Raw genomic sequence first — 21,914 nt, 5'->3', positions numbered from 1 at the left:
TTTGCAAGTCTGACTCCCCTACTACACGGGGAGTTTTAAGAGCAAGAACTTCTTGTTTATTTCTGTATCCTCATCACCTAATACTGGCCAGGCACAGAGCAGATGTTGATGATTATTTGCTGAATAAATTCAACAAATACACCGGGCTACAATAAAGACTATGAGAGGACTGAGCAGACTTTCCTTAGAACCATCTATGTGCTTTGCTTGAATTCCCGACGCATGAAGCATCTCTCTAATGATCAGTCTGTGTCCAGGATGGACAGCATCTTGACCAGTGTCCTTAAATTGCCCTAACTGCATCAGTTCGGCCAGAGAGAGCCCACTCCCCAGAGCATGGTCCTCCCTGGGGAAACTGAAGATGTGGACCAGACCTTGGAGAAAGCAACCATCAGGCCCCGCAAAGGTCCTTCTCTACACCGAGACTCAATCTGATGCTGACGGTCCACCACTTTGCCACTGCTTTTTTGTGTCACGGACTATGCTGAACTGAGACATGCAGCAGATGCTCTTAGGCAAGACAGCCCTTCTCCCAACAAGGGGACAATGTGTAGCCCATCATGGCCTAGAGGATCAAATTTTGAGTGGCTCTGCAGCTGGCTGAACAGCTGTTGTCAAAGGGCATTCATCATTGACCTGATGGAAGATCTCTAACGGATGCCACGCGGTTCTGCTCTGTCTCTTTACACAGATGTGGTGAAGACTTGGCTTTAAACACAGAAGGCTTAGTTATTAAATGTACAAGTTAAGTTGTATGAGGCTGGAAAGGCTTCCTGATAGCAAAGATGACAGAATCAAGATTTAAAACAATGAGACTATGAAACCAACAAGATAACATTTAATAGGGAGAAATGTAAAGTTTTACATTAGGTTAATTAAAAAAAAAAAAAACAGTGGTACAAGTAACGCACTGGAAAATTGGTTAGATTATAATGGATAGTTGATATAAAAGGCACCTGGAAACTTGCATGAACCACAAAATGGTGTGATGTGGCTATAATAAAGCTAGTGCAATTTTAAGTTTTTGCTAACAAAAATATAGGGTTCAAATGGAAGAGAAACTACCCAAATGCCCATTAACTGTGGGATACTGATAAAATAGAGCACTACTCAGCAATAAAAATGAAAAAAAAAACCAAAACTACTGATATACACAATAACATGAATGAACCTCAAAAACAATACATTGAATGAAAAGAGACAGACAAAAACTGAGAATGTGCTATATTTATATGAAGTACAAAAGTAGGCAGAACTAACCTGTGATGCCAGAAATTAGAACACTGGTTACCTGTGAGGGTGGGGACTGGCGAAAGGGGCTGAGAAAGAACTTTTGGGTATGAAGAAAATGTTTTATACTTTGATCAACGTTCTGGGCTCAGGGTGCGTACCTTTCCCAAAACCTGTGGACGTGAACTTTTAAGGTGGGTGCATTTTGCTCTGCGTATATATTATCTCCACTTAGAAACATCAAGATGTCGGTTCATCAGGGATAACAAACGTCCCGCTCTGGTGAGTGACTTCGATAATGGGGGAGGCTGTGCATGTGTGAGGCAGGGAGCACACGGGGGATTTCTGTACCTTCCTCTCAATTTTCTAATGTGAATCTAAACCTGCTTTAAAATTACAAAAAAAAAAGTCTTTAAAAACAGAAACAGAAACCACCTCGGGGAGCAGCAGCCGAGCGTGTTCCGTGTCGGTCGGAGGGCATCTGAAACACGGGGCACGGCCCTGGACACACGCACTATGAAAAGATCACCCATCCAGAAGGCAGGGCAAGCACCCAGAGCAGGGGGGAGGGCAGTGAGGGGACACCGCCACATAAGGGTCTGATGGAAAACTGGCTGTGTTGGGCCTGGATAAGGAGATTCTTCCGGAGAAAGGGGGCAGACTTCTTTCTCATGAGCATCTACGTGGAGGGGGCACCTACGGGGAGCAGAAACAACACTTTCCTAGGTGATGGTGGGGGTGGTATTCTTTGGAAGGAAGAGCTAAACAAACTCAAAGGTCCCTTCCAGTTTCAAATTCTACAAATTAGGAGAGTCATGACAAAGTGCTTCATATAAGGACAACTACATATTAAAAGTCAGAAGTACCATTGATTGCTCCCCCACTGTATCAGTCAATCTGGTATAATGATGTGATTTCTACGTTACTCTATGTTATATATAGGATATTAACATAGAATAAAATATATTACTCTGTGATATTGTAACATATATACTAGTGGTATAATTATACTAGACATTCTGGTACAATGATCCATTCATCGTTTCCAGTGCTCACAATGGCCCCGAAAGGTTGTCATCATTGTACCCATTTTATCTCCGTTTTACAGAAAAGAAGATGCAGGCTCAGGGGCAGTAAAGAGCTCGAATTGGAGGGACTGGGATTCAAACCCAATCTGTCTGCAGAGCTAGTGTTCTTTCACCTACAACTCACTGCTTCTTGCCTTTAGCAAGCTTTGGGGTCTTGTTTTAAGTGTACATTAGGATCCTTGGAGTAAATGGTAATACCTGTGCCATTCAAAATACACTTTAATATATTGACCGTCACTGGTGAAGCTAAGTTTGGAAAACAAAAGACTGGGCAGAGAGTGGAGGAGTGAATGGAATCTGGTCTCCAGGATGCCTTTTTCCTTCCTGAGGACGGTCTGAGCACGGTCCACACTAGAATTTTTCCCAGAGACGTGGTCACTGACTAGTCTCACCCAGCTAGGACAATAGAGGGCCCTCCCTAGCTGGTGGCAGCGCTGGTGAGGGCACCTGCTTCTTGCCATCTCGGTGAGGGACCCTTCTCCGTCCCCACTCTGCATTTGCACCTTACTTACCTCATCTTTGAAGAGTCGTGCTTGGTCCTCACAACCTGTCAGGGTCTGAACGAAGCCGAAGACCTTGGAAACCAAAGAAGACATGTTGCCAAGGGGACAGGGCCTTAGGAGTACAGGGGAGAGGGGAGCCCTTGTGCTTTCTGGGTTAGGATAGTGTTGCTTTTACTTATCACCTTTTTTTCTTACTACAGAGATCCTTGTGTCTCTGTGCTATGAGGTGTGCAAGTTGAGGCCCCCAGCTCCTGAGGCCCAAAGGGGCGAGGAGGTGGTGTCAGCGGCAGCGTCCAGCTCTGCCTGATGGGGGCCATTCCTGAGCTCTCGCATCAGGGTGTGGTGAGAAGGCAAAGCGGGCGCAGAGGAACGGGCCTCACCTCATCGATGGTCCACTTGGCGACCGTGGAGGCTGAGATGCCCGCCACCCCTGGCAGGAGCTTGCAGTGCTGCTCCCAGCACACTGAGAGTGAGCGGTCAGGGTGGGCCGACAGGGCTGACATGAAGAGAGACTGGTGCATGACATCGGTCGTTAGTGCTAGAAAGCAGAGGCAGAGGCTGGCAGGCCAATGCTGAAGACTAATCTGGCCCCCGAAGCCTGCTCATCCCCATGCCACTCGGGAGGACCATGACCCCCTTCCAATAGGCTTACAGAGCCAAGAGGGTAGTCCAGGTCGGACTCCTCATCTGGGGCTCAATCCTTCCGGTAAAGTGGGTTCCTCTCAGGTCGGCTGCTGGAATGGCCCTGCCCCCCTCCCCCTGAGGCTGCATCACCCCTGGGCCCGACCAGGATGTTCTCCTGGAGCTGCTGCAGCATCCTTGCACCCATCTCTAGATCCCCTGCATCGAAATGGCCCCCAACATCCGAGCAAGTTCTGTCCTGACATCAGAAGCCCATTCTGTTTGCCTTCCTTTTCTTAAGTCCTGCTGGGCCCTTACTAACTTGCTCTTTAATCCTGAGTAAATCGCGTGGGCCTCAGTTTCCCAACCTGTAGATGAACAGGTTGGGTAAGGAAATCTCTGCGGTTTCTCGTTGTTCTTTCAAACGGCTGGCACTCAGGAGGCTTGAATGGCCCTATAAGCAGGAAGAGCACAGCTAAGTTCTGTCCTCTGCAGGTAGCCTTCTCCATGGAGCTGTTTACCAGCAAACCCTGGAGCCCACTCTGAGGATGTGTGACAAGTCTCTTCCAGAACACAATCCAGAGTGACCAGTGTCCCCTCTGTGAGAGAGACAGCTGGTAGAACACGGGAGCCCTGTACAGAGGTCAGAGACCTGGGCTCTGTCCCCTGCTCTGTCCCTGAAGTGCTTCGGGCCCTCTCTGGACACAGCCTCTGTCTCTGGAAGACTTCACTTCTCTAGCTCTCAGGGTGATTCTGAAATGAATGTGATAGGCAAGCGCCCTCTGGGGGTCAGAACGTGGCCCTGCAATGGAAGCCGACCAGGTGTACCACAGGCGGGTAGAAGAGGGAGGTACCCACTGCAGTCTCATTCACAGGAAGTCCACACTCTGAGGACTTGGAGGCAGGCCAATACCCTCCTCACTTAGGCGTGAGGTCGCAGGAACTGCCTTCCATTTCCACAAAGAAGAAACAGTATGGAACAACAGCAAGAGGGAGTCAGGCAAGAGATCAGAACTAATAATAATTCCAGCAGGTTACTGAGCACTTTACGTGACCATCTCATCTAAGCCTTTTAAGATTGGCACTGTTATTATTGGCATTTAACAGATGAAGAAACTGAGTCTCAGAGAGGTGGCACCACCTTCTCAAGATCTCACAGCGTGTAAAAGGCAGTCTGACTTCAGGGCTGTGCTTTTAGTCACTACGCTGTATACTGCCCAGGTCACGGAGACTGTTCTTGAAGAACTGGAAATAGCCTGGGTCCTGCCAGAAATTGTGCTGTGAACCAGATGATTTCTCATGGTTTCTCCTTGCCTTAAAATGATGTGCATTCAACTCAACTGAGGCAAGATCCACAGAGCTCTGCAATGTATCAGGCCCTGTGCCACTGGCTGAAGATGTGAGATGAATTCAGACACAGCAGAGGGCTCAGGCACCTTGTCCCTCCCCTTGGAGTATGCTATGGACTGAACTGTGTCCCCCCATATTCATGTTAAAACCTTAACCCACAGTACCTCAAAATGCGATTGTAATTGGAGAAAGGGCCTTTAAAAAGGTGATTAAGTTAAAATGAGGTTATAAGGGTGGGCCTTAATCCAATCTGACTGGTGGTTTTATAAGAAAAAGAATTTATGATACATAGAGAGACACGGAGGGTACACGGGCATAGAGGAAAGCCATGTGAAGACCAGCGAGAAGGCAAACATCTGCAAGCCAAGGAGAGAGGCTTCAGAAGAAATCAAACCCCTCCATACTTTGATCTTGAACTTTTAGCCTCCAGAAGTGTGAGGAAATAAATTTCTGTTGTTTAGGCCACCCAGTCTGTGGTGAAGCTAAAGGTGGTTGAGAAGTGAACTGACATTTGGATTAGGTGTTTTATGTCTATTGTATCAGCAGCACGTAGCAGAAGAAGTCAGGCCAGGGTTCGAATGTCAGTTCTGCTCCTCACAAGTTACAAGGTGAATGACCTTGCGCAAATGACTTCTCTCTCTCTGAGCCTCCCAACCCTCTTCCCTCAGGAGGAGAGAACGATATCCACATTACAGGATGCTTGTGAGAGTCAGTGACATTATGTGTAAAGAACGTGAAACAGTGCTTGGCCTGTAGTAGGTGTTCAGTAACCCACTATTATTTCAGGTAATGGATACCTGAAAGGCAGTTACCATTTGTGTTTTCAAATGAGAAAACTGAGGCTCAGAGATGTTAAGTGACTCGTTCCAGGTCACACAGCCAGAAAGCGATAGCCATGGACTCCCTCCCAGGAAACCTAGACTAAGAACAGCAGAGCCGGGGGCATCATCCTGCCTCACAGTGGAGAATCAGAGGCCCAGAGAGGCTCTGTGCCTTTCCCGCAGACTCACAGGAAGGCCGTGGATGAAATGCGACCTGAGGTCACTCAAGGCCCTGTCTGTGCTCCCGCCACTGCTCTATGCTCCCCCAAGCATCTCAAATGAAGAGATATGGCTTCCCTTCCAGTTTCTCTTCCTCGAGGCCCTCCATCCCAACTGTAAACGCTTTATGGTTGGACATGAGAGTTAAACGACCTTCAACTTACTCGGGAAGTCTTCTTGCGGGATCTTCCGATACTTTGGAGGGCGTCCAATCCTGGAGAGAGAGGGACCAGGTCCATGGCAGGGAATCAGCGCTTGGCCTGGCCCAAGAGGACACGAGGTCCTGCACCCTTGCCCTCCGCACCGGCCATGATGGCGAGGCTTCTTCCTTAGGGAGAAGCCTGAGAGGTTCCTCTTACGGGCCGAGGCCTCTGTGTCGGACAGCTCCGCCTTCAGTCGGCTCTGGTTCCTCTCAGCCAGCGGGCAGCCTGAGAGGCAATGGTGAGCTGTGAACTTGCCTGTGACATGGCCAGAGCCATCACAACCAGGAGTGGGGCACTTCCTGGGGAAGGAGAAGGCTTAGGTTGAGCTGCATCCACTTGTTTCCATTAGCCCTCCCCAACTGTGGCCCCACTCCAAGGGTCTTGGTGAACTCCGACTGGCCACACACGGTAGGTGTAAAGCAACCACCTCTGAACAATGCTCTTAGCAGGAGCCCTTCCCTCACCGGTGATGGAAGCTGTACTTGGAGGTCTTAGAGTGAGGCAGGCTCCGATAGCTGAGAGGGGGACAGCCCCCAGGAGAGGCAGAGCTGGGCTCTCTAGGTCCTGGAGCAGCAGGAAGGAAAAGTCAGCACAGGGTCCTGGGGGAGAGGGGAATGGAGGGCATGGAAGGAGCAGATTCCGCGGGGAAGGTCAGCGCTAGGAATTGGTTTCCCAGGTACAGGCACCCTGAGCTAGACTGTGACACTCCTTCCTGCTATCGGATATCTATTCCCCTTTGGGGAATGAGGGCGTGGCTCTCATACACTCAGGTTAAACCTGCAGGCGATGCCCTGATCCTTGGGGAGAAGATACACTCAGAACCAGGGTGGGCACAGCTGTACCCAAAAAGCCACATCAGGCAGATTCATGTTATTCTCTGTTAGTTTCCCTGTTTCACCCTCCAGACTCTGGTAACTTTTTTTAGGCTCTGTCCATGCTTGGGGAACATTCGAGACGGATCAACACCCCATGTGAGGCAGATGTGGCAGCAGCAGGGAAATAAGGGAGGGGAATGCTGAGGGTGAGACCCGGGGCTGAGCAAGCCAAAGACCTGACCTCTAACCCCTGCCTGCGGGGACCGAGATTTTATTTAACGGAGCCAGCATTTCCTTAGCACGTGTCATGTATTCTCCATGTGGCTCTGGCAGATGCTGAGAGAATTTCTTGGTGTGTGACTACTTTCTGGGCATGTGTTCCCAAGTGAGCTTCCCCTCCACACCTTGACACCCTAAACCTCACAACTGGGGAAGCCAGAAGCACTGCTTAGTGTAGCAGAGACCTCTGAGGCAGGGAGGATGGGGGATCCCAGGGCTGACCATGGCCACCAGAGCCCTCTGTGTCAGACCTGGGCATGCTATTAAGCGGGGGGGTCAGAGCTGCGGGGGATGGGGCTGGACATCAGTAGGAAAGGGTGAGAGTGCTCCAGGGGTACGCACGAAGAGGAGGCTGCAGGGGATGCCCTGTCTTGGAGCACCAGCCAGCGGGGTGGATGTCGGGGTGGTCGGCATCAATCCAGAAGTCATAGGCATGACTCCAGCCATCAAAGTGGAGCTGGGGAGGAAAGGCCCTTGGAGGTCAGGTGTTCCCCGTGGAGCCCAGCTCAGCCAGGAGGTCCTCCAGACTCCAGGAGGCTCTCCCCATCCCTGGGGCCTGTTGGAAGCGAGATCCTGGATTGGGAGAACCAAGGAGCCATCCCCACAATAATCCACCTTAGCCGCCACATTTTCCAAGGGCTTCTTCACTCATTAAGTTACCGGCATCTCCCATCAATTCTTGGGTAGGACAAGGATTATTAGGCCCATTTTATAGATGAGAAGGTTAAGGCTTAGAAAGGGGAAATGGCTTGCCCAAGCCCACAGAGGTAAGTCATGTATGAGGCTAGAATGAGACCCAAGATTTCAGCCTCAAGCGTAGAGCCCTCTTCCCCGCAACGTGCAGCCTCCCCCAGACATATGGCATGTCTGGCTCGTGCCATATCCTTGACCTCTAACCAGTCTATAGAATTCCTATCCAACTAGCTCGTTCATTCCCCTAGCCACCTTTATCCGATGGTCCTCCACATCCTCCACACTGGCCACACGAATCAGTGCTGGGTTCCTGCGGTCCACGGCCTCCAGCTTCATGTTGACCAGAAAGTTGTGTGGGGGTCGCTGCAGGGGGACAGTGGCCTTCAGGCCAAGGCCCAGCTCAGCAGTGCTGAAGCCTCAAGAAGGGACTCCAACTGCTATGCCTGGGAAATTGGGGCCTGCCAAAAAAGGGAGGCCAAGGCCACATCCTGGCTGGCCGAGGGTTCCACACCTGCCTGAACTCAGCTCTAAGGGCAGAAGAGCCAACTCACCACCTTGAAGGCCCAGGCGGGAACAGCAGAGGCCCCAGTCTCTTCCAGATATTTCTCCCAACAGAAGCTATCTGGGTCTGGGTAGTCTAGAGGAGAGAAAGAGAATAATGTGTAGGCACCCAGGCATACTCGGGGAGCTCTCTGCCCCCTAGCAGGACCAGGAGCACGGAAGAGGCAGAGGCCCATGGAGAACAACCTGTCTCTACATCACCAGAGCCAGCTCTTTGTAGGGAGCTCCTGAGGCAGAGGGGTGCTGGACAGAAGCAAGCACATCACCACCTCACAGTTCACAGGGCTGTCTGGGAACCCTGGCTCCCATCTCCCTCCTCAGCCCTGTTGTTCTAGGTCCATCCCAGCCCCATCTGAGCCTCTACTGTATGTGGGCCAGCGTAATACCCCAAGAGGAAAGGACAGAGTCTCCACACTGGACTCCTGCGTCCCTGCTTGGGAGGGCCATCTAACTTTCTTCCCTTACACCTCCACCCAGTCAGGGTTTGACGAGATTCTCCTATAATCAGAGGGTTCTCAACTCTTGGGCACAGAAGCTGAGGCTCCAGGACACATCTGTCCCCCTGCCCTGGCCCTAATGACCCAGCTAATGAGGTACTGGGTCAGGGGAGAGAGGTGTGGAGCCAGGCCTGGGAAAGGGAGCTTGCTTAGGCTGCAGAGTTACCTTGTGGAGGGGTGAGGGGCTTTCCTTGCTTCTGGCACCAGCCTACTGGATGGATGTAGGGGCTGCTGGGATCACACCTGAAACCCAAGAATGTTTCACTGTCCCACATGAAACGTGGAGGCCTGAGCCTGCCGTCCCATGACAGCACGGTGTCAGGGTCCACTCCCATTCTACTTCTTAGTGAGAGTTAGACAGATGGCTGATGAGAAAGTCAGAAAACTGCAGTATTAACTAAAAACTCTAACACCACCGTGATATCTAAGGGAAAACCATGAATCACAGGGGTCTGTTCATCTTAACCCTGGTGTTTTTAGGTGATACATCTAATATTGTATTATTTCTTATAAAATGGATAAAATCCACAGGACAGTCAATTATGCCCCTGAACAAATATGAATGCCAGAGCTGAGGGGGGTGGGGCGGGGCGCCTCATGGTGCCTGAGGTTTGAGAGCCTTGCCTCCCACCCTCTGCCGCCCCCTCACCCCCAGGCCAAGTCTGGGCCCTCCCAATACCAGTAGTCATAAGTATCGTCCCAGTTGTCAAAGTGCACCAGGAAGCGGCTGTCCACCACGTCGGTCACACTGGCCACACAGACGAGGGACGGGTTCATGCGATCGACAGCCTCCAGCTTCATGCCCACCTGGAAGCCCAGGGGTGGGGGACTCTGGAGGCAAGAAGAAGGGCTGCCACGGCCAGAGCCAGGCAGGCTATTGCTAGTTCAGGGCCTACCAGCGAGGAAAGGAGTAGGTTTCCTAGGAGCCATGCTGGCGGTTGGGGGCTGGGATAGGGGACTGGGGTGGGGCGGATGGCGGGCGGAAGAAACAGGCAGAATTGTGAACCCCTAGCCCCAAGTCACACAGAATCTTCTGGCCTCCACGGTGTACTCAGAGGAAGCCTCACTATGGCAGAAGATGAGTGACTGGCAGGCGGCTACCCATTCACCCAGAGCGTGTCAGGCTGAGGACAGCCTCCCCGATCTGGCGAGATAGCTGTCATCATCCCCATTTTATTAGTTAAATAATTTGTCCAGGACCACAATGCTAGTCAATGTTGGGACCAGGATTTAAACAGTTTGCCTTAAAAGTCCACATCCCCTGTCACACTAGCGGGTAGAACCCCACCAGTCACTTGGGAACCTGCAGGTATGGTCTCTGGGGCTGGACTGGGGGTGGGGTGTAACTGCCTGAACAGAACGATCGAGTCCCTGGCCCATGGGATCCTGGACTTTTGATATGGTGAGATTTTTAGAGGGGGTTCCCTATGTCTCTCAGCCCTTCTGCTTGGTATTACAAGATACTTTAACCGCTGGATAAAGCTGCCAGCTGCCTCGAACAGAGAAAAAGATAAGGGATGAGTTGTGGGGATGAAATGGAAGAGCCTTGATGTCGGGCAAGACAGGAGAAAGCGGCTCCCAGGATAGAGGCTTGGACCTTACACCAAGAACTGCAGGGCGAACCGAAGCGAGAAATGAGAACGATGACAGCTGAGAGCCCAGGCCAGATGGTGGGCCAGAGTTTCTGTCCAAGGGGACGTGCAGAAGAGAGGATTTCTATAGAGGGAACTGGGGGAGAACCTATGGCCGGCTTTCTCCTCTGGCCTGGTCTGCCCAGCGTGCCCCTCCCATGTGGTATGAGATCAGAACGGAGCTGAGAGCTCTCCTCTGATGAGGCAGATCCCCTGGGCCGGCTGCAGTGCCTCTGTCCCCGGGGCAGGTGTCCACTCTGGCTCAGGGGCACTCACGTGGCTCTGGTTCACAAACAGGTGCTTGGGGGCAGCCTGAGCTCGCGTGCTGCGCAGGTACTGGCTCCAGCTGAACTCCTCCTCCTTGAAACCTAGGCCCCTCAGAAGGGACGAACAGAGCGCCGTGCAGACAGAGGCTGGGCTGTGGCGAGGGCGCCCCACATGAAAGCAGCAGAATCGAGCAGGCCTGCAGACCTCACAGCCCTCAAGAACCTGCCCAAGGACCCCCTGCTAAAGCAGGACACGACCTAGGTAGACACTCGAAGGGCAAGGGCAAAGCGGAAGCCTTAGGGCCGAGTCATAGCAGGAGGCCATGAAGACAGGCTGGTTGTGCAACCCGGAAATGGAAGGGGAGACCACAACAAAGAAGGATTGGGCCTGAGGGCCACAGCCTCACCGTGACCAACCCGGCCAGGCCTTACCTTTGGGGGGCTGTAGCTTGTGTCCAGTCTTCTCGAACCAGCCAGCGGGGTGAATGTCGGGGGAGTTGGCATTGATCCAGAAGTCATGGCACTCAGAATATCCATCAAAGTGTAGTCGTAGGCGGTAGCCACACACCTGGCCCCATCAGGGGGAATCACAAGGACTCCAATGGCAGCAGACGCCCAGGCCCGTTCCCTCACCTCTCATGCCCCACCTGGGGCTCTGATGCTAGCAGGTGCCCACGTCTCTTTGTTCCCAGGTTTACCCCCATCCTGAACCTTGTACCACACTCTCTTTTCCTGCAGCGAGAGCAGTTCAGGTACTTGTGAGCCCTGAGTTCTGGGTACAAGACAGACACGTTCTATCACATCCTCCTGCCCTTCTGAGACCTAGACAGAACCCCGAGGGCAGCTACCAGGGTTCGGGCCTGCTCAGCACCCCAATGACCCTCTCTCTGCTCCCTTCTCTCACGGCTCCCCATGCGCTCACTGCTCTGGCCTCACTGAGCTGACGGCAGCTCCGTGAATGTGTGGCTTGGTCCACACTCCAGAGCCTTGGCTCACTTTGCTGCTTCTGTCTGGAACACCCTACTTATTCACAACTCATCTCTCAAGACTCAGCCAAGGAGGCCCTTCCTCTGTGAAGCCTCTCCTGCCACCTCAGTGCCTCTAGGCTCATGTCTGTCCCACACCTGTGGTATGTTACTGATGTATTTATCGAGCTGATCCCCACATAGCTATGAGCTCCTAGAAGACAAGGACCTTGTGGGACTCATGCCCTTGGGATCTCCTCCTCGAGTCCCCCTGCCACTGAAGTATACACTCATTCAGTACCATCACCACCCCTCACGCTTGGTCTGGTTTTTGTTCCACCTTAATCCCTTACTAGATTGTGTGCCTTTGGTGGGCAGGGCAGTGTCTCCCTCTTCTGAGTCCGGGCCCTCTGTGCCTCTGGTAGGCTCCTTCAATCTACCCTGAGAGACATCATCAGAACAGAGGCGCAAGCCTCAGCTCACCTCGGCCACGGTGAGGATGAAGTACATGGACGGGTGCTGAGGGTCGATGCCTTCCAACTTCATGCCCAGTCTGAAGCCGTTCTTGTTAGGAGGGACCGCCTGGTACTGTCAATGCACAGGTTGGACAGGACCCAGTTTCCATCCAGCCTTATCCTTGCCTGGTAGGCTTGGGGTGAAGGAGCTGCCTTCAGGCCCCACCTGCCTGGTACTACCAAAGGGATCATTTATTTGGGGGTCTTCGGTGAAGAGATCCAGAGGGGGACAGAATAGCTCCCAAGGCTGAGTCAGGGCTGAACTTAAGGGCTTCCCTTCACCCAAGTCATGAAAAATCAGTGTATGGAACTGGATAGAAAGCATTGGAATTCAAATGTCTACAGGCTCAGTGATGGGTGAGCCTGGGTTCCTCCTCCATATTTCTTCCCACCCTGGAAGCCCCTTATGGTGGGCCCTTTTCTACCCTGGGCCCCTAACGAGTCTCTCCCCTTTCCATTCTGACTGTCCTTTAAGAGATTTCAGACACAGAAAACACCAGAAGGCCTGAGTTTGGTGGTGAGTCCCTCGATTGGGAATACGAGCACTTCCTAGGTGGAAATTGTCCCACTCACGTCCTGGAAGAGGCTGACTGGGGCAGTGATGGCCTTCTGCTCCTCGAGGTAGGGCGCCCATGACCAGCCTTCCTTCTTTTCTCCCGACACTGTGGACAGGAGACAGGCTGACATGGGAAAGTGGAGATGGTAATGGAGAAGGCCTGAGGGCCAGAGCTGGCTGTGAATACACTTTGTTCCATTTTTCTTAGAACCAAAGGTTCAGAATGAGGACCCACGCAGCAAGGTCAGACCAGTGACCAGTACAGACTTGCTCACACCACCAAAGGAAGCAATGTCATGGGATGCCATTAAAGCTGTTCAAGTCGTTGGATATCAAGCCTGGCAGTGAAGCCTGCTCACAACTGAATAGAGGATAAACAAACACACGATATAACCCCCAAGAACACATATACACTAATGCACAAACCAGAAACATCATCTTTCTCTCAGTCCCTCTCTCTCGCCCACACACTAACTCACGCTCATCTATATATGTACAACACACCATCACAACCGAAACGTACCCTCCCAGCCTCACACCTCCACACAAATATATATACCCACATCACATAAATATATATATACAGGCCACCATACCAGGCTGGCTGCTGCTCCACTCTTCACTTTCTGGGGTGCTAGCAGTGGGTTGTCCCTCCGGATCCTTTCCTTCTTCTTGCTTCTCCTGTGAAGGCGAGTCTGATTCCAGCTTCCTGTCCTCATGGGCTGGGGAGAAGCCCCAATCTCTAATCCTGGCCCCTGCCTAGCTCTCGGACAGGTGGAATTTCTCCTAGGCCATCAGTAGGAACACAGCTCTGACAGACAACCCCTTAGCATTTGGGCACAGACGCACATGAGCACACACTCCCAAATTATACAACCCGATTACAATTCTCCTTCTTCCCAGGTGGGAAAACAGGACACAAACAGCTGCCCTGTGCTGATTTTGGCTGCCCACTGGAACTTTCACGCTGTCTCTTCTAGCTTCTCTGTAACCAGAGCTCTGAGCTCCCTGGCCTCTGGCCTAGTGACTGGGCTTCAGTGACAGGGCTTACCATCTGCAACACATGCATCTCGGGTGCAGGTTCATGTGAGTGTGTCTCAGCCCTGACACTAGGCTGAGATGGAAACCCCAGAAAAGCAGGAGAGTGATTTATTCATTACTCTCCAGCCAGGTACAGGGCCTGACTCAGGATGAAACCCCAAAATAAGAAGAGTGAGTCATCAGGTGTCTTTTCTTGCCCAGCCCCTGACCTGGATTGATGGAAGGGATAGTGGGCAGCAAGCCTCTAGCCTTCCCCTCCCCCTACTCCCTACCATGGCGTCTGGCTCTGACTCCTCCTCGGATGGGCTCTGGTATTCCCTGTGCTTCCTCTTCTTCATAGGTTTGAGGAGCTCAGAAGTGCTGGTGCAGGAGGAATTTTGGCCTGAGGCGTTTTCCACTATGACTGACCTGAGAGGGAGGGGCAGCCTGAAGGAAAGAACCACCAATCCATGCGGCACCACCCAGCCCCTAAGCCATGAACAGAAATGGGGCTTTGGCCTAAAAGCAGAGCAAGTAGAGCAGTAAACCCTGCCCCTTACCGCTCCTGGAACAGCTGGGGGCAGCCGTCATTGGAGGAACCAGGATCCGGACCGGAGCCTTGCTGAGGCTCACACGCCTGGCACTGACAGGTGCCATCATCCTCTGGGGGGTCCAGAGGGGGATCTTCCGGAGGGTCCTGTGGGAGGTCCGCTGTAGGGGCCAAAGGGTCCTCAGGCCACCCCATCCCAACCACACCCAGGCTCCGCCCACTTCGGAGCCCGGGACCCCTGAAGCCCTGCCTCCACCTCGGTCCCACCTCCTCGAGCTCCCCTACTGGTCAAGCCTCCCCCTTCTCCACTTCAGGACCAACCCTTGGGCGCACGTGCAGGAACCCGGAGCACGCCCCCTCAGGTCCCGCCCCCGACCGAGGTCCCTGAGGTCGCTCAGGCCTAGTTCCACTCGCGCAGGGTCCCAGCTCGGGGCCTGAGGCTCCTACCCGGCTGTTGGGTTCCCGCATCGCCACCTCCCGCCGGGGCCTCGCGAGCTTCGTACTCGGCCACGCCTTCCCGCCGCAGCTCAGGGCTCGGGGGCTGCTCCGCTCCCACCATGTTTAGTGGCGCGTACTCGCTTATCCGGAACTGGAGCGCGGGAGGTCTGAGGACGGGGACTCGAGTACGGGCCCTTGACCCACCTCCACTCCGCACGGTCCCCCTCCCGGTGCCTTACTCAAGCTACGACCCCAGAGTCCATTTCCCACAAAGCACGCCCCTAGGATCCCAAATGTCTCGTGCTCAGAGCGCCTCACTCCAAGACATGTCCCCAGAGTCCCTCACTCAAAGCCCCACCCACCGAATCCTTCGTCTGGGCCAGCCTCCCCCGTTATCCGCCTCAGGCCCCTCCTCCGGGCCCGCAGACCCCGCCCCGCAGCTGCGGTTCGCTGGGCTCCGCCAATCCCCAGAGACACTGACCCGCAGGCCACTCCCAGGAGGCGGGGCCGCGGCCTCGGTCCACTCCAGCAGCCGCACTGTGCTGGCACTGGAGCTGGTCGCCGGCCCTGCGCTTAACTGCGGCAGAACGGTGGCCGTGGCAGGTTCGCTGCTGGTCACTCGCTCCGGGGCGCTCACATGAATCGGCTCCCGCGGAAAGCAGGACACATCCAGGGCACTGCTGGGCAGGCCAAGGGTGGCCGAGCTGGCTGCGAACAGATATACGGACAGATACGACACAGGTGAGCTCTGCCGCAATCCTGCCATGCATGTGTGTAGGCAGGAGAAAAGTATCATCTCCTCCCCAGGATCCACACCTGCTTGGGCAGGTATAGGGATGCTCCTCCTCCCCAGACCCCTGGCTTGGCCCACCTGGAATGATGAAGGCAGTAGTAGGCAGGTGAGAGCTGGAACCTGGGCTGTCTCTGGCCACCAGGTGTACGCTGACCTCCCCTGTGGGGGGCCCCTTCAGTGTCCTCAGCACCTCCATTTTAGCATGTCCCTCCATCCTGGTAGGCCTACATGCAGAACATAACCCCCAGGGTGATCAGAGAGGGAGAGGGCTTTTGAGAGGAGGAGCTGCCTACCCTAAGAGAAAAGCCTCAGCCCTAGGGGAGTAGGGTGTCTTAAAAGCCCAGCATCAAGTCTGGCTCCTGCCGTAACCAGGTCACCCAGGTGAGGGCTCTGGCCAAGCCTTGCACTTCTCCCATTCTCATAAGATGGGCATGTGTGAGGGTGCTTTGTAAACTGTGACATATAGAACTGACTTGGGGAAGTATGTCTCAGGCCAAGATTCTGTCTGGCCATCTGTCTTCATGACATGGCCCAGGCCAAGTCCAAACTCCCCACTTTGTCAACCCCACCTCCATCCCCACTAGAATCACTTCCTTTCTCCCTCTGGGGACTCAGAGCCCTCAAGCACCAGGTTCTCCCTCACTGTACAGGTCCATTTTCCTGGGAGGTGATATTTCCTGACCACATTCTTTTATGCCCTCCTGTCCACCACTCCCTCCCCAAGCACAGTGGGCACTCGAACATCTGTCGAATAAATGCATGCATCTGAAAAGCAAAGAGGAAGTGTATGAGAAGCCAGGTAATGCATGATTTTGCTTTAATAAAGAGGTGGTTGAACAGGTAAATATGGGGGGGGAGACCTAGTGACATAACAAATATACTTAATATCTATCATTACTTAACTGCTCAAATGTGTCGGCCAGTGTCCTAGATGCCTTACCAGCACTGCCCAGTAGAATTTTTCTGTGATGATGGAAATGTCCTATACCTATACTGTTCAACACCGTAGCCACTAGCCACATGTGGTTACTGAGCACTTGAAAAGCAACTAGTGTGACTTGAGGAATGGAATTTTTAATCTTATTTCATTTGAATTAAATTTAAATAGCCACAGCGGCCATATGTATTGGACAGCACAACTTTATACATAATTACCTGTCGGCTCCACCTCCCAAACACACCTCAAAGTCTGACCACTTCTCTCTATCTCCATTGCCACCGTGCTAGTCCCAAACACCATCAGCTCTCCTTGGACTGCCTCCTAAATTGCCTCCTAAACCATTTCCTTTCTTCCTCTCCTGCTCCCTACAGTGTATTCTCCGGTAAGAGAGAGATTTAAAATTGTGAATTACATCACATAATTTCCCTATCCAAAATTCTTTCCTAGCTCTGCACTGCCCTTAGAATAAAATCAAAGTGCTTTACCCTACAGAATATAACCTGTCTTCCTCTCTCTGGCCTCATCCTCCACCCTCCTCCCCATGTTCTCCACTCTCGACAGGCTCTGGTTTCCTTCTATTGCTTGACACACATTCCCACCTCAGAGACTTTGCCCTTGTTTCTCCCCCTGGAATGCTCTTTCCCAAGCTCTCTGCTTGCCTGCCTCCTTCCCATCCTCCAGGCCTTCGCTCAGTGGACACCTCTTCTGAAGTCTTTCCTGACACTCAGTTTAGAGCCACACACCCCTCATCCCTGCTCACTACTTCTTATCTCATGACTGTGTTTATTTCCTTCACCTCCCTCATTATTTATTTGTGTTTGATCAGTCATCCCCACATAAATGTAAGTTCCATGAGGGCAGACATTATCTGTCTTGTTCACTGCTATATCCCTAGCACTTAGAATGTTGCCTGGCACACAGTAGGTGCTCAATAAATTTGTGTTGGCTTTCAGTAATTTCAATTTGTTATTAAAAAGCATCTGGTTGCTTTAAGGTGTTAGCAGTACTTGACAATGGCTTCTGGCATACAGGTTAAAAGAAAGAATGTGGGCCTAGGCTTAAGACAGAGTTAAGACAGTTTGCATCACCTGTTCCACCACTTCCACCACCTAACACCTGTGGCTCTGTGTAAGTAGCTTACCCTATCTTAGCTCAGTTTCCTCATGTTTAAAATGAACTGGTAATGGTATCTACTTCAAAGGGCTTTGGTAAAGATTAAAGGAAAAAATATGTGAAATCTTGATACCAGCAGGCCTTCAACAAATACTAATACAGTCCTTTTTAACAGAAATTTTAGGGAGCTTCGTAGCTTATGGCCAGTAACATGTAAACTACTTGCTTGCAAAATCAGCTTGTATTGGTCACTCTCTCCCACCCTCCTTCCTGCTGTTCTTATGCATTCATTTATTTCCCAGCTTTTCCTTCCTAAAATACAAAGTCCATCCTTCATATCATATGCCTACCATATTATAATTAGGTAGGCAAAGGTGAGACATATAACCTGATTAAGGCAACACTCAAACCATTTAAAATTTTTAATTTAATTTAAAAATTTTACATTATAAAATAGAATTTCCTGAATTTCAATTCCAAATATTTTGCTTTGCACAGCTGACATACTTGTACCATTTTAAGTTCTTTTTAATAGAGTCAGTCTTTTTATTCAAAATACTGGTGGTCATTAAGAGTGAATGTGGTTAGTCTTGAAAGAATTCCATTCTGTTTCAAAACGTATCATATGTTTCAGGTCTATCAAGAGTGACCGACAGGACTGCCCTTCTCTTCAGGTTTGCTGCCTTTTCTTCAGCACACATTGGAGGGTCAACTAAGTGACAGCAACATTCTGTGCTCTGGGAATACAGTCTCAAATGAGACAAAGTGCTCTTGTGAAATTTATATTCCAGAAATAAGGTTAAGGTTGGAGACATAAATTTGAAAACCATCATGTATAGATGGCATCAAAACCCCTAGGACTAAGAATAAAGAAAAAGCCTTGGAGCTCACCACTATTTATAGGTTGTGAAGTGGAAGATCTAGCAAAAAAGGTTTAAGGAGCCTGCAATGAAGTGAAAGGGAACACAGAAGAGTCTGGGCTTCTGGAGGATATGTGAGGCAAGTGTTCGGGAAAGTGGGACTGCTCAATGGCGTTAAATGCCACTGATAGATTAAGTCAGATGAGGGCTGAGAGCTGACCATTTTAGCAATAAGGAGGTCATCCGAAACCTTGATGACAGCCATTTCAGAAGAGGTGTGGACACGAAAACCTGATCGGAGTGGGCTCTAAAGAGAAATCGTTGATTAGTTCAAATATTATTGAGCGCCTACTATATGCCAAAGCAATGCAGATTTATCAGTGAACAAAACAAACACCTCTGAATGCAAGAGTCTACATTCTAGTGGGGAAACTGACTATAAGAACCGGTCCTGTAGGAGAATGGGAGAAAACAAAGTAGGAATGATGGGTCTAAAATTTTTTCAAGGAGTCGGAATATGAAGGAGAGCATGGAAATGGAGGTTGGAATTTGGAGAGTGATGTGGTCTCAAGAAAGGGGTTTTTGTTTGTTTTGTCCTTTAAACTAGGAAATGTTACCAGATGTTTCTAGCTGACCAAAATGAGCCTATAGAGAGGAAAAAACTGACAGTGCAATAGAAAAAGAATAGTTCTAGATATAAGGAAGAAGCCGTGTCGAGACCGGTTATGGAAGTTTCATACAGGCTCTTGTACGTATGATATACTTCACAATAAAACATTTGAAAGAAAAAAAAAAGAATAATTGTAGAAGACAAGTCCTTGAATGTGCAGGAGGGGAGAGAATCTAGAGCACCTATGATATTGAAACCCATCACATGTGGTTGTGGGCTCCTAGCTACCAGGACCTACTGTTTCTGTGTTCTTTCTCACCAACTAAACCACTAGATTTTCTGAGGCCTGGCACTGCTGTCTCTATGATTTGAATTCACCTTTCCTTTACCACTATCACCCCTTAGATTTGCAGCATTTTCATAAGCATCAACCTACTAGGTCCACATGGCAGCACAACATGTCGTATGGCTCCCAGGCCTGAGCCAGGTGCAAGGAATCCGTCCACTCCTATCCCTGCAGCTTGATCACACCTTCAGAACCCCGCTTCTTTAGCTTCTGCACATGCTGTTCCTTCTTCTTGGTACCTTTCCACATCTCATATTTCTAGAAAATTCTAATCATCCTTCAAGATCCAGCTTGAGTGACACCTCTTTTCTGAAACCTTCCCAGAATCCACCCCCACAGTTAACCACTCCCTCTCCTGTGCTCCACTCCACCACAATCTAACTATGCATCAACAGTTAGATTGTCTGTGTCTCCTCCCAGAAACAACAGGGCGCCTGGTGTGCAAAGAGTCTGATCTAGAGATTGCACTCCACAAATAGCCACTGAATGAATGAATGAATCAGAGAGCTGAGAGTAAAGAGTGGTCAATAATGTAAAAGAAAAATAAAAGGCACTGAAATTCATAAACGGCTTAGCCATTCTTGCCTTAGGGACTAGAATAGTATTTCCTCCTCCTGTGCTGCTCTGGGGCTGGGAGAGGAGGAGATAAAATGGGAGGTCCCAAGGCTGTCACTAGAAGCCCTCAAGCTGTCAGCTTCTCTCCCAATTGCCCTCAGCCAGGGGAGCTGCCTCGCCCAAGTGCCCTCTCCTGGAAGCAGCTATCTCCCGACTAGTCGATTCCGGGTATATAGGCCCTGCTCCCTTGCCTCAGTTTGGGACACCTCTGCAAGGCCATCCCAGCTCCAGAGCTTCTCTTGGGACAGGCTGACTCCACTGTTGAGACTGCATCGGCAGTTCGATTTCTCCCTCTGCCCAACCACGGTGCTGTCCTCACTCCTCTACGGGTGACATTCCAAAGGGCACCCCAATAACCAGCCCTGCACTCAAACCTCCCTCTCAGAGTCTGTTTCCATGGAACCGATCTAAAACAACCGTTGGATCCCCAGCCCAGTGCGGTGTCTGGCACATAGCAGATGCTCAATAAATATTTACTGAACGAATGTGCCGTGTTTATTTTCTCCTGGTCTGTCGGCCAAGGTTTCCCCCACCCTTTGCCCAAGCCCTCGTATACAACAGACGCTCCATAAATGCTCTCGCTCTAGGTGTTGCGGGTGGGGGAGCTAGTGCTCCAGACGAATACTCCCGACGCGGCTGGGACGCCCTAGGGGGTGGAAGTGGGGTTCAGGATCCAGACCCGCCGCCCGCCTTCCGAGTCCTCACGGGACTAGGATAGACGGCGGCGGTAGGGGAGGTCACTGATCTGTCAGCCCCGCAGAATGACTACTTTTTAAAACGCCAAAATGGCGGAATTCTTTTTATTCTTTCCCTTTACAGCCAAAAAAAAAAAAAAAAAATCATCATCATCATCATCATCCAATTTTCCGTTATAAAAATTGGAAATGAACGGAAGGAAAGTTTGCCAAATGACCCATTTCCTAAGAAAACCACAACCCCGCCCTTTACTACACCCTTCTTTCCATTAATGAAAAACTCTTAATTGATTGCATTTCTCTAAAAACGAAGCCTCCTCCCTCCCAGCCTCCAAATCTCGGCCGGTGGCAGCACGGCGGACGCGCCCGCCGGGCCCTCCAGACCCGCACCCGCCAGGCCCTCCACTCCGCCCATACCCCTTCCGCTCCCGCTCTCCCGAACCTCCTCCCCAGCCCCGCCGCCCGCGGGAGACGCTCGGAAGGATCGCGCACCCGGGCCGCGGCTCTGAGCCCTCGCCGTGCGGGGCGGGGCCGGGTGGCGCAGCGATCCCTCAGCCCCGGGTCCGAGGCCAGCGCCCGCGGGCTCCCTACCTGCGAGGCCAGCCTGTGGCCGCCGAGCGCTGAGCTACTGTCCGAGCCCCGCGCGGTACGCGCCTGCGCGCACTGGGGGGCGGACCCGTCTCCCTGCAGGACGCGGGCAGCAGACGGCGCGCCGCACAGGTTTGGGGGACGTGGGTTCCGCGGCGCCCGAGGGTTCCGCGGCGCCCGCGCCCTTTTGCCTTCCTGCGAGGTCTAGCCGCGTGGGCCTAATGTCTTCTCCAGCTTGTGCCGGACTGCTGCGTGGGCGAGAAGGGTCGAGATTTTTTTCTGTCCCCCGCCCCCCTGCATCACAGCAGCAGCACGCAGGGGGTTACGGGGACCACCAAGCCGGAAGAGGGAGCCTGGTGGGCCCCCAGGCTGAACAGTCAGTGACCGAAAACGAGGCTTCTGTACTCCAGTATGCACCCCAGACGGGTCGCTGCGCTGTCCAACGCCTTCTCATCGCGCCTGCCCCCCACCTGCAGAAGGCAAGCTGAGGAGCACCCGAAACGGCCTCAGGAAGGGTGAAGGGCTGTAGGACC

At 51.9% G+C, this 21,914-nt stretch overlaps 1 protein-coding gene across 6 annotated transcripts; it reads right to left on the bottom strand.

The window, feature by feature from the left end:
* Nucleotides 1-821: 821 nt before the first annotated feature.
* On the bottom strand, nucleotides 822-21,444 carry L3MBTL1 (L3MBTL1, histone methyl-lysine binding protein). Of its 6 annotated transcripts, XM_015597161.2 has the most exons (21): nucleotides 21,385-21,444; nucleotides 15,693-15,838; nucleotides 15,303-15,529; nucleotides 14,831-14,972; nucleotides 14,394-14,544; nucleotides 14,127-14,262; nucleotides 13,410-13,494; nucleotides 12,831-12,919; nucleotides 12,226-12,330; nucleotides 11,210-11,345; nucleotides 10,788-10,879; nucleotides 9,560-9,711; nucleotides 9,047-9,123; nucleotides 8,374-8,459; nucleotides 8,075-8,185; nucleotides 7,472-7,586; nucleotides 6,500-6,599; nucleotides 6,137-6,334; nucleotides 5,997-6,046; nucleotides 3,202-3,359; nucleotides 822-2,893 (listed from the first exon to the last, which is right to left on the bottom strand). In XM_015597161.2, the coding sequence occupies exons 2-21, from the start codon at nucleotides 15,826-15,828 to the stop codon at nucleotides 2,489-2,491; spliced, it is 2,751 nt and encodes a 916-aa protein (XP_015452647.1). In that variant the 5' UTR covers nucleotides 15,829-15,838; nucleotides 21,385-21,444; the 3' UTR covers nucleotides 822-2,488. The 6 variants fall into 6 exon arrangements, with proteins under 6 accessions (XP_015452647.1, XP_015452646.1, XP_024895652.1 ...); XM_015597160.2 differs by having other exon boundaries at nucleotides 5,997-6,334; XM_025039884.1 differs by lacking the exon at nucleotides 21,385-21,444 and adding an exon at nucleotides 20,662-21,108 and having other exon boundaries at nucleotides 5,997-6,334; nucleotides 8,075-8,203.
* Between the last annotated feature and the right edge of the window lie 470 nt (nucleotides 21,445-21,914).

This window comes from Pteropus alecto, unplaced genomic scaffold (genome assembly GCF_000325575.1).
Source record: "Pteropus alecto unplaced genomic scaffold, ASM32557v1 scaffold45, whole genome shotgun sequence".
Lineage (NCBI taxonomy): Eukaryota > Metazoa > Chordata > Mammalia > Chiroptera > Pteropodidae > Pteropus > Pteropus alecto.
This window is presented reverse-complemented; position numbering and strand designations above follow the sequence as displayed.

Bases quoted from the DNA above. Each gene is read 5' to 3' on its own strand.
- L3MBTL1 (XM_025039884.1), bottom strand. From the start codon at position 15,828: ATGGAGGGACATGCTAAAATGGAGGTGCTGAGGACACTGAAGGGGCCC. The intron at 12,331-12,830 runs GTGAGTGGGACA...GTGCATTGACAG, and splicing joins CAGTCAGCCTCTTCCAGGAC to TACCAGGCGGTCCCTCCTAA. The intron at 8,204-8,373 runs GTGAGTTGGCTC...CTTGGCCTGAAG, and splicing joins CCGCCTGGGCCTTCAAGGTG to GCCACTGTCCCCCTGCAGCG.